Genomic DNA, 12708 nt, shown 5'->3' on the forward strand with positions numbered 1-12708 from the left:
AAGAACACAGTATTAAGGTAGTAGGTCAGCTTAAATGACCTAATAAGACCATAAAACCATAAGATATAGGAGCAGAATTAGGCAATTTGGTCCACTGAGTCTGCTCTGTCATTTCATTATGGATCATCCAATTTTCTCTCAGCCCCAATCTCCACATATCCCTTCATGTCCTGACCAATCAAGAATCTATCAACCTATGTTTTTAATCTACAGAAAGACTTGGCCTCCACAGCTGCCAGTGGCAAAGAATCCCAGAGATTCACCACCCTCTGCTAAAGAAATTCCCCCTTATCTCCATTCCAAAAGCACACCCCTCTATTCTGAGGCTGGGTCCTCAGGTCTTGAACTCTCCCACCGTAGGAATCATCCTCTCCACATCCAGTCTATCAAGGTCTTTCACCATTCAATAGGTTACAATGAGGTCACCCCTCATTCTTCCATTTTCTCGTGAAATCAGGCCGAAAGCCATTAAATACTCATCATGTGACAAGCCATTTAACCCTGGAATCATTTTCGTGAACCTCTTTTGAACTCTCTCCAGTTTCAGTACATCCTTTCTAAGATAAGGAGCCTGAACTTGTTCACAATACTTCAAGTAAAGCCTCATCACTGCTTTGTAAAGTTTCAACATTGCATCCTTGCTTTTATATTCTAGTTCTCTTGAAATGAATGCTAATTTGCATTTGCCTTCCTCACCACAGAGAATCCTGCACAAGGACTTCCAAGTCACTTTGTACCTCAGTTTTTTGTATTTTCTCTCCATTTAGAAAATAGTTAACCCTTTCATTTCTTTCACCAAAGTGCTTGAGCATACACTTCCCAACACTATTCCATCTGACATTTCTTTGCCCATTCTCCTAATCTAAGTCCTTTTGTAGCCTCTCTACTCCTCAAAACTACCTGCCCCTCCACCTATTTTCATATTGTCTGCAAACTTTCAATAAAGCCATCAATTCCATCATCCAAATCATTGACATACAATGTAAAAAGAATCGGTTTCAATACAGACCCCTGTGGAACACCACTAGTCACCATAGCCAACCAGAAAAGGCTCCCATTATTCCCATCCCTTAACTCCTGCCAATGTGTCACTGCTTTATCCTTGGTAGAATTGTTTCTGTAACACCTTGGGCCTGTAGCTTATTAAGCAGCCTCACGTGCGGCACCTTGTCAAAGGCCTTCTGCATATCCAGGTACACAACATCAAATGAGGTTCACAAATAGAAGAGGCGGTTGGCTCACAAATGGAGAAAGCTTGGAGACAGTGCAAGAGGGAGGACAGGCAGGTGATAGAGAAGGGACGCGCTCAGATGGACAGTTTGAGATGTGTCTATTTTAGTGCAAGGAGTATTGTGAACAAAGCCGATGAGCTTAGAGCGTGGATCAGTACTTCAAGCTATGATGTGGTGGCCAGTACAGAGACTTGGATGGCTCAGAGACAGGAATGGTTTCTTCAAGTGCCGGGTTTAGATGTTTCAGAAAGGACAGGGAGAGAGGCAAAAGAGGTGGGGGCGAGCCACTGTTCATCAGAGATAGTGTCACAGCTGCAGAAAAGGTGGAAGGCATGGAGGGATTGTCTACGGAGTCTCTATGGGTGGAGGTTGTGGCTAAAGGGATCAGCAGGTATGGAGAGAAAGCAGGTACAGGGTTCTGAGTTGGATGATCAGCCATGATCATACTGAATGGTGGTGCAGGCTCGAAGGGCCAAATGACCTACTCCTGCACCTATTTTCTATGTTTCTATGTTAGGAACAGGAAGGGGTCAATAACTTTACTGGGTGTATTTTATAGGCTGCCCAATAGTAACAGGGATATCGAGGAGCAGATAGAGAAACAGATCCTGGAAAGGTGTAACAATAAGAGTTGTCATGATGGGAGATTTTAAATTCCCAAATATAGATTGGCATCTCCCTAGAGCAAGGGGTTTAGATGGGGTGGAGTTTGTTAGGTGTGTTCAGAAAGGTTTCTTGTCACAATATGTAGATACGCCTACAAGAGGAGAGGCTGTACTTGATTTGGTATTGGGAAATGAACCTGGTCAGGTGTCAGATCTCACAGTGGGAGAGCATTATGAAGATAGTGATCATAATTCTATCTCCTTTACAATAGCATTGGACAGAGATAGGAACAGACAAGTTAGAAAAGCATTTAATTGGAGTAAGGGGCATTATGAGGCTAACAGACAGGAAACTGGAAGCTTAAATTGAAAACAGATGTTCTCAGGGAAAAGTACAGAAGAAATGTGGCAAAGTTTCAGGGGATATTTGTGTGGAGTTCTACATAGGTACGTTTTAATGAGACAGAGAAGTTATGCTAGGGTACATGAACCGTGGTTACAAAGGCTGTAATAAATCTAGTCAAGAAGAAAAGAAAAGCTTACAAAAGGTTCAGAGAGCTAGGTAATGTTAGAGATCTAGAAGATTATAAAGCTAACAGGAAGGAGTTTAAGAAGGAAATTAGGAGAGCCAGAAGGGGCCAGGAGAAGAGCTTGGCGGGCAGGATTAAGGAAAACCCCAAGGCATTCTACAAGTATGTGAAGAGCAAGAGGATAAGACGTGAAAGAATAGGATCTATCACATGTAACAGTGGGAAAGTGTGTATGGAACTGAAGGAAATAGCAGAGGTACTTAATGAATACTTTACTTCAGTATTCACTATGGAAAAGGATCTTGGTGATTGCAGTAATGACTTGCAGCAGACTGAAAAGCTTGAGCATGTAGATATTAAGGAAGAGGATGTGCTGGAGCTTTTGGAAAGCATCAAGTTGGATAAGTCACCGGGACCAGACGAAATGTGCCCCAGGCTACTGTGGGAGGTGAGGGAGGAGATTGCTGAGCCTCTGGTGATGATCTTTGCATCATCATTGTGGACGGGAGAGGTTCCGGAGGATTGGGGGGTTGCGGATTGAACTTTTTGAGGATGTGACTAAACACATTGATGAAGGAAGAGCAGTAGATGTAGTGTATATGGATTTCAGCAAGGCATTTGATAAGGTACCCCATGCAAGGCTTATTGAGAAAGTAAGGAAGCATGGGATCCAAGGAGACATTGCTTTGTGGTTCCAGAACTGGCTTGCCCACAGGAGGCAAAGAGTGGTTGTAGACAGGTCATAGTCTACATGGAGGTCAGTCACCAGTGGAGTGCCTCAGGGATCTGTTCTGGGACCCTTTCTCTTTGTGATTTTTATAAGTGACCTGGACGAGGAAGTGGAGGGATGGGTTAGCAAGTTTGCTGATGACGCAAAGGTTGGAGGTGTTGTGGATAGTGTGGAGGGCTGTCAGAGGCTACAGCGGGACATTGATAGGATGCAAAACTGGGCTGAGAAGTGGCAAGTCGAGTGCAACTCAGATAAATTGTGAGGTGGTTCATTTCGGTAGGTCAAATATGATGGCAGAATATAGTATTAATGGTAAGACTCTTGGCAGTATGGAGTATCAGAGGGATCTTGGGGTCCAAGACCATAGGACGCTTAAAGCAACTGCGCAGGTTGACGCTGTGGTTAAGAAGGCATATGGTGTATTGGCTTTCATAAATAATGGAATTGAACTTAGGAGCCGAAAGGTAATGTTGCAGTTATATAGGACACTGGTCAGACCCCACCTGGAGTACTGTGCTCAGTTCTGGTTGCCTAACTACAGGAAGGATGTGGAAGCCATAGAAAGGGTGCAGAGGAGATTTACAAGGATGTTGCCTGGATTGGGGAGCATGCCTTTTGAGAATAGTTTGAGTGAACTCGGCCTTTTCTCCTTGGAGCGACGGAGGATGAGAGATGACCTGATAGAGGTGTATAAGATGATGAGAGGCATTGATCATGTGGATAGTCAGAGGCTTTTTCCCAGGGCTGAACTGGTTGCCACAAGAGGATACAGGTTTAAGGTGCTGGGGAGTAGGTACAGAGGAGATGTCAGGGGTAAGTTTTTACTCAGAGAGTGGTGAGCGCGTGGAATGGGCTGCCGGCAACAGCGGTGGAGGTGGATATGATAGGGTCTTTTAAGCGACTTTTGGATAGGAACATGGAGCTTAGAAAAATAGAGGGCTGTGGGGAAGTCTAGTAATTTCTAAGGTAGGGACATGTTCGGCACAAATTTGTGGGTTGAAGGGCCTGTATTGTGCTGTAGGTTTTCTATGTTTCTATAACTGATTCTCCTTGATAAATTCTGCTTGGTATTTCTTCAAAGAATTCCCTTGAAGAAATCATGCTGCCTGTGGCCTATTCTGTCATGTGTTTCCAAGTACCCTGAGACTTCATCCTTAATACTGCAACATCTTCCGAACCACTGAAATCAGACTGGCTTATAGTTTCCTTTTTCTGCCTCTCTCCCTTCTTGAATAGTGGAGTGACATTTGCAATTTTCCAGTCCATTCGAGAACCTAGTGATTCTTGAACAATCATTACTAACAATCTCTTCAGCCACCTCCTTCAGAACTCTGGGATGTACACCATCCGGTTCAGATTGCTTATCTACCTTCAGACCTTTCAGTTTCCCAGGAATCTTTTCTCTCATTATGGTAATTTCACACACTTCATGCCTCCTGACATCTGGAACTTCAATCATACTACTGGTGTCTTCCATAGTGAAGACTGATGCAAAAATACTTATTCAGTTCATCCACCAGTTCATTGCCCTTCACTACTACCTTCCAGGATCATTTTCCTGTGGTCTGCTATCCACTCTCACCTCTCTTTTACACTTTATGTATCTGAAGAAACTTTTGGTGTCCTCTTTAATATTATTGGCTAGTGTACTTTCATTTTGCAAAATTACCTTCTTAATGAGTTTTTTTTGGTTGCCTTCAGTTGGTTTTTAAAAGCTTCCCAATCCTCTAACTTCCCACTAATTTTTGTTCTATTATATGCCCTCTCTTTGGCTTTTATATTGGCTTTGACTTCTCTTGTTAGCCACAGTTTTGTCATCCTTTCTTTAGAATACTTTTTCCTCTTTGGGATGTATATATCCTGTGCCTTCGAAATTGTTTCCAGACATTCCAGTCATTGCTGCTTGCCATCATCCCTGCTAGTGTTCTTTTCCAATTACATAGAAACAAAGAAAACCTACGGCACAATACAGGCCCTTCAACCCACAAAGTTGTGCCACACATGTCCCTACCTTTGAAATTACTAGGCTTACCTATAGCCCTCTATTTTTCTAAGCTCCACGTTCCTATCCAAAAGTCTCTTAAAAGACCCTATTATATCCGCCTCCACCACCGTTGCCAGCAGCCCATTCCACACACTCACCATTCTGAATAAAAAGCTTTCCCCTGACATCCCCTCTGTACCTACTCCCAAACACCTTAAACACGTGTCCTCTTCTGGCAACCATTTCAGCCCCGGGAAAAAGCCTCTGACTATCCACACGATCAATGCCTCTCATCATCTTATACACCTCCAGCAGGTCACCTCTCATCCTCCGTCACTCCAAGGATAAAAGGCCGTGCTCACTCAACCTGTTCTCATAAGGCATGCTCCCCAATCCAGACCAAATTCTCTCATGCCTCTGTAATTTCCTTTACTCCACTGTAATACTGATACATCTGTCTTTAGCTTCTCCTCAAATTTCAGGGTAAATTCAATAATATTATGATCACTTTTCCCTAAGGATTCTTTTACTTTAAGCTCTCTAATCAATTCTGATTCATTGCACAACACCCGATCCAGAATTTTCTGGATCCTCTGCCCTCTGGTTGGCTCAGCCCTGAGCTGCTCTAAAAAGCCATCTCATAGGCACTCTAGAAATTCCCCCTCCTGTAATCCAGCGGCAACCTGATTTCCCCAGTCTACCTGCATATTGAAGTCCCCCATGACTATTGCAACATTACCCTTTTGGCATGCATTTTCTCTCTCCCATTGTAACTTGTAGGCCATATACTGTTTGGGGGGGGGGGGGTCTGTATATAACTCCCATCAGGGTCTTTTTTTACCCTTCCAGTTCCTTAGTTCTATTCGCAATCAGTCAATATCATCTAACCCGATGTCACCTTTTTTTAATGATAGGATTTTATTTTTTTTACCAAAAGAGCAATGTTGCCCCCCCTGCCTTCCTGCCTGTCCTTTCAATACAATGTGTATTCTTGGACATTAAGCTCCCAGCTATAATCTTGCAGCCATGGTTCGGTGATGCCTACAACATCATACCTGACAATCTGCAACTGTGTTGCAAAGTTCATCTCCCTTATTTCGTCTACTGTGCATTTATATACATCTTCAGTCCTGTATTCACCCTATTCAATTTTGTCTGCCTTTTACATTGCAACTCTTTGATTCCTAACTTCATCTGAGGTTTTACCAACATCTGCCTCCACACCCTCTCAACTAACTGTTCTGGCACTTTGGTTCCCATCTCCCTCCCTCCATTTCCTGCTAGGATATTAGTACCTCTCCAGCTCAGGTTCTAACTGCCCCTTCTGTACAGGGGTCACCTGGAAGGGAGCCCAATGATTCAAAAATCTTGTGCTTTCCCTCCTACACCAACTCCATAGCCACATGTTAAGCTATATAATCTTCCTAGTTCTGTTGCACATGGCAAATGTAGCAATCCTGAGATCACAACTCTGGAGGTCTTGTCTTTTAACTTAGCATCTAACATGCTGAACTCCCTATGGAGAACCCCATCACTTGTCCTACCCATGTCATTGGTACCTACATGGACCACGACTTCTGGCTGTTCATCCTCCCACTTAAAATGCTGAGGACTCGATCTGATATATCCTGGAACCTGACACCCAGCAGGCAACAGAGCATCTGGGAATCTTGTTCTTATCCACAGAGCTAACAAATCCTCTATCATCAGAGCATGCTTCTACCCTCCTCCCTTCTGAGTCACAGCAGCAGACTCATTACCAGAGACCCGACCACTGTGACTCTCCTCTGATAGGTCATCTGTCACGGTGGTATCCAAAATGATATATCTGTTGCTGAGGGGGATGGCCACAAAGTACTCTGCACTGGCTCCTTAACCCCTTCCTCGTTCCTGACTGTCACCTAGCTTGCTGTGTCCTGCACCTTGTGTGCAACTACCTCTCTATACGTTCTATCACCCCTTCAGCTACGTGAATGATAGAAGCTGCAGTTGGATGAACTTCTCGCAGGGTCACTGGAGGTCTCCCTGCTTTCCCACATCCTGCAAGAGGAGCATTTCACTCTACTGTCCCAGCTGAGCAGATATAAGGAAGAAAGAAAACGAGCTTGTCTTCCCTTTGCTCTCTCTGAATGAAGCCTCTCTTCAAATTCACCACAATGACTGTCCACTCAGATGACAGCCGCTGTGCTTGCCCCTGCCTTCCTTTAATTTGCTCTTACGAATCATTCCCAGACACCGGTTTGTCACTGGTCAAAGCTCTATTATGCTGCCATGACCTGTTGCTGCCTTTTATCCTCAGCCAGTGGACCTGATTGAAGTCCCCTCCTCTCCAAACATTCAATGTCCAGATTGGATGCTGGTTAAAGGTCTATTATAACTTTATATTTCTGTTACTTAGCCACCATTTTTAAGTGTATTCTGTTTATTCTTTCTCAGAAGGGTGTCCCTTCAGAACAGAGAAGAGGAAGAATCTGAGGAATTCCTTGCCGCAGATGGCTGTGTAGACCAAGTCATTGGATATATTTAAAGCAGAGATTGATAGGTTTTTGATTACTATGGATATCAAAGGTTACAAGGAGAAGGCAGGAGAATAGGGTTGAGAGGAAAATAAATCAGCAATGATCGAATGGTGGAGCAAACCTGATGGGCCGAGTAGTCTAATTCTACTCCTGTCCTATGGTCTTATAGACACAATGAAACTCCACACCAAGATGTGCAGGATCCTAAAATCCAAACATCTAGTCACTAACCAATTTATGTTAGTCTAATGTGTCTTTCTACCTGTATCCTTATTCAATGGACCATCCATCAGTTTACACTTTCTGCTCATTACCACACGGATGTGTGTGAGTTCCTAATGTGTGTCTCCTCCACAAATACAAACGGTGTGTTGGCCTTTAATCTAAGAAGCATGGATTATATGAGGAAGGAAGGTGCTGTAATTCTATGAGTTTTGAAGAGACCACATAGGATTGATTCCGGAGACATGGTCATCCTACTGGTCCAGCTCTGTTAGCTCTGTTAAATCATTGGAATTTGGCAGAATCTCACTGACGTGCAAGATTCTGGGATGGAGCAAATGTAGACATAGGCAAAGGCTAAAGGTAAGGGCCTGACATCTTTACTTTGAATCTCTAGAATTCTCTAGACTCTAAAATTCTATAATTACTGAGTATATTCAAGGTCATGATCAATAGAGTTTTGGACATTAAAAATAATCATATGATATGGGCATGAGGTGGGCATGTGGACAAGGATCAGCTGAGATGTTGCCTCCTGCCTAGGTCTCTGGTGTTAATCTCAGTGTGACATACAGGAACTCTGCATGAAGCTGGGAGGTTTAAACCAGTTTGCATGTCTATCATTCACTCACCTCGTCAAGTTCATCTGCTTTAAACAAATTCGGAACTTCTCCTGAGCTCAGAATATTATTAATATCTTCCAAGAAGCTCTCTTCAACTAATTGGGTGTCCGTTAAGAGAAACATTGTTGGATTATTTTGAACTCCAGCTTCTTTGTAAATTTTCTTGAGATCTGCGAAGGTAAAGGTGAGTTCAATAAACATGAAAGCTTTTTAAGTCATATTTATTTCCCAGTTCCTCAGACTATGGGATGTCATTCTACAGATTCCATTCAGATATAAATTTCTACAGATGTACATCAGATATGACAGCAAAGACTCTAGTGAATTTCTATAGATGAGGAGAGCTGGTTGCTTCAGTCTGGTATAGAGACACCAATGCACAGGATTGGAAAAGGCTGCAGAGGGTTGTAAACTCAGCCAGCTACATCATGGGCACTAGCCTCCCCACCATTGAAGACAAAAGGTGCAAAAGGTGGTGCCTCAAGAAGGCAGCACCAATCTTTAAGGAACTGCACCACCCAGGACATAGCCTCTTCTCATGGCTATCATCAGGGAGGAGGCACAGGATCCTGAAGACACAGAATCAATGTTTTTGTTTCTGCCTCTTCTCCTTCAGCATCAGGTTTCCAAACAGTCCAAGAATTACCCTCCCTATTTTGCACTCTTCTTTCCCTACTTATTTTTAAAAATATATTTCTTATTATAATCTAGTATTGCATTGTACTGCTGCTGCAAAACAACAAATTCCATGACTTAAGTATGTCAGTGATAATAAACTTGATTTTGATTCTTACAAACAAGCTGGATGAACTCAGCAGGTCAGGCAGCATCCGTTGAAATGAGCAGTCAACGTTTCGGGCCGAGACCCTTCGTCAGGACTGAAGAAGGAGGGGGCAGGGGCCCTACAAAGAAGGTGGGGGTAGGGTGGAAGGTGCCAGCTGAAAAACCAATCAGAGGAAAGATCAAGGGGTGGGGAGGGGAAGCAGAGAGGGGATAGGCAGGAGAGGTGAAGAAGAAATGTAAGGGGAAAGCACTATGGGTAGTAGAAGAAGGCAGAATCATGAGAGAGGTGATAGGCAGCTAGAAGAGGAGACACAGTGAACGTGGGATGGGGGAAGGGAGAGGGAGGGAATTACCAGAAGTTGGAGAATTTGATGTTCATACCAAGGGGCTGGAGACTACCCAGATGGTATATGAGGTATTGCTCCTCCAACCTGAGTTTGGCCTCATCATGACAGTAGAGGAGGCCATGTATGGACATATCCAAATGGGAATGTGAAGCAGAGTTGAAGTGGGTGGCAACTGGGAGATCCTGTCTGTTGTGGTGGACGGAACAGAGGTGCTCGACGAAGCAGTCCCCCAATCTGCATCGGGTCTCGCCGATGTAGAGGAGGCCGCACCGGGAGCACCGGATGCAATAGATGACCCCAACAGACTCACAAGTGAAGTGTTGATGAAGGATCTCAGCCCGAAACATTGACTGCTCATTTCAACAGATGCTGCTCGACCTGCTGAGTTGATCCAGCTTGTTTGTACGTGTTGACTTGACCACAGCATCTGCAGTGTACTTTGTGTTTGATTTTGATTCTGATGCCTATGTAAGCTCCTCCAGCTCCACAAGATAGCAAGCTAGAGAGTTTCTCTTTGGAGCTAGGAAGGATGAGAGGTGACTCGAAAGAAGTGTACAAGATGATGAGAGACTTTTCCCTGAGGCAGAAATGGTTAGTACGAGTGGGCATAATTTTAAGCAGATTGGAGGAAAGTATAGGGGTGATTTCACAGAGAGTGGTGGAACACACAGCAGAGGCAGATAGATACATGAAGAGCATTTAATGACATCTTAGATAGGTACATGAATAATAGAAAAATGGAGGACTATGTAGGAGGGAAAGGTTAGATCAGAGGTTCCAAACCTGAGTTCCACAGACTCCTTGCTTAATCTTATGGATCTGTGGCATTATAAAGATGGGGAACCCCTGGGTTAGATTGATCTTAGAGTATGTTAAAATGCTGGCAAAACATCATGGGCCAAAGGACCTGCAATATGCTGTAATGTTTGACTTTTTAAGTTCTATGAATCACTAGACATAGGATGCACGTTTTAACATCACCAGCACAACATGAAGCTGGTACAGGGAGAGGACCTACCATCTCTAAACTCCAGCTTGCGATAGACCCTGGTAACTTCGATTTTGAACGTATTGTAGACAGAGATGAAGGCTGATAGCTGGGAGAGACTCTGCCGCCCACTGCCCCCAATCCCAACCAAGAGCATGTTTCCTCGGGGCTGGCCGATCACACGCACAATCCGAGTCACTGTGGGAGGAAGAGCAGGGGATTCAGCTGTAGGCAGGCCAACATGCATAGCACACATGGAGACAACTGGTCTCCTCACTTACCATCAACATAGAAGATCTTCAACCTGATATACTAACAGTCTCTTCCCACAGATGCTGCCTGATCTACTGAGTATTTCCAGCAATGGGGCAGCGGGGTATCATAGAGATTAATGTAATGCTTTGCAGCAACAGCAATCAGAGGCTTGGGGTAGCATTCCTACTGCTGTCTGTAAGCAGTTTGTACATTCTCCCCATGGGCTTCCTCCAGGTGCCCCAGTTTCCTCTTACATTCCAAATGTTATAAGAGCTGAAGAGATTAGATATGCACAGTTATTTCCCATGGTAGGGGAGTCTAGGACAAGAGGGCAAGAGGACAATTTCAGGATTGAAGGACGTCCATTTAGAACAGAGATGCGGAGAAATTACTTTAGTCAGAGGGTGGTAAATCTATGGAGTTTGTTGCCACGAGCAGCTGTGGAAGCCAAGTCATTGGGTGCAGAGATAGATAGGTTCTTGATTAGCCAGGGCATCAAAGGGTATGGGGAGAAGGCAGGGGAGTGGGAATGACTGTAAGAATTGGATCAGCCCATGATTAAATGGTGGAGTAGACTTGATGGGCTGAATGGCCTGCTTCTGCCCCTATATCTCATCTTATCTTATCCCAAACACGTACGTGTTAATAGGTTAATTGATCTCATGGGTGTAATTGGGCAGCGTAGGCTCATTGGGCCGGAAAGGCTTGTTACCGTGCTGTATCTCTAAATAAATAACAGGCTCAGAGGACACCTGAATGCTGGGCTGGGATCAGGGTAAAGGTTTTCTTTGTGCTTTATCCATTGTGATAGCACAACCATATTCCTTAAAACATTCTGTAGCCTTTCAAAGACTTAAGGTCATTAAGATGTTTACTGATTTGATATAAGAGCCCCAGAATAGTTTTATTTTGGTTACCGTGTTCAATGGCATCTTTGAATAGAACAAGGCTCATTGGCACCACCCCAGGGGTGGCATTATACTCCTCCAGCTGGGCCTCCATGTAGGCTTTCAGTGCCTTGAAGTTGGTAAGGTCTTCATAGACATCTCCTCGCATGAAGTCACCTGGCCAAGAAAGAAAGACTTCCACATTAATCAGGGCCTACCTGTAGGAAACCTGTTGATGCACTTTGGTAGGTGAAAGGGGTCTGGTGTGGGGAGCTGGCACTTGATTCTTGAACTGGGCTTCGATTTTGTATGCATTGTAAACAGAGATGAAGTCTGATATCTGGGAGAGAGTCTGCCACCCACTACCCCCAAACCCAACCAAGATCATGTTTCCTCGGGGCTGCTGATCACATGCCCTGGGCTGAGAGCTGAAGGTGCTGTGCTGGAAAATGGGGCTAAACCACTTCATGTAGCACTGGTGAACCTGGAACAGGAAAGCAGCCAGGTTTGGGGTCCCCACTCGAAGGGTGATGATTGAACATTTCAGAGAGACCATTTCTCTTTGGAGTAAAGGAGGATTCAAGGTGTACAAGATGATAAGAGGTACCGATTTAGTCAGCCAGAGACTATTTTCCAGGGTGGAAATGGCTAGCACAAAGGGGCATAATTTTAAGATGACTGAAATAAAGTGATTGGTAGGGGACATCAGAGGTGAGTTTTTTTTTTCCACACAGAGTGGTGGGAGTGTGAAACATGCTGCCAGGGGTGGTGGCACTGGAAAGGATATTTAAGAATATTTAAGAGGTACATGGATGATAGAAAAATGGAGGGAAATGTGGGAGGGAAGGGTTAGATCGATCCTGGAGTAAGTAAATAAGTCAGCACAACTTCATGGGCTGAAGGGTTTGTACTGTGCTGTACTGTTCTAGCTCGCTTGGTGATAATTTTGATGAGAAAATGGCCAAAGGTGTAATATTGCACAGAGTTCAGGTGACGCTGCTCA

At 44.2% G+C, this 12708-nt stretch overlaps 1 protein-coding gene across 1 annotated transcript in view; it reads right to left on the reverse strand.

The window, feature by feature from the left end:
* dnah2 (dynein, axonemal, heavy chain 2) overlaps nt 1–12708 on the reverse strand; it is a 497351-nt gene that overhangs the window by 126142 nt on the left and 358501 nt on the right. Inside the window, exons 55-57 of the mRNA XM_073049044.1 lie at nt 11736–11882; nt 10594–10761; nt 8455–8615 (exon numbers count right to left, since the gene is read on the reverse strand). Coding sequence (XP_072905145.1) covers nt 8455–8615; nt 10594–10761; nt 11736–11882 — 476 coding nt within the window. The remainder of the gene's footprint in view (nt 1–8454; nt 8616–10593; nt 10762–11735; nt 11883–12708) is intronic.

This window comes from Hemitrygon akajei, chromosome 6 (genome assembly GCF_048418815.1).
Source record: "Hemitrygon akajei chromosome 6, sHemAka1.3, whole genome shotgun sequence".
NCBI lineage: Eukaryota > Metazoa > Chordata > Chondrichthyes > Myliobatiformes > Dasyatidae > Hemitrygon > Hemitrygon akajei.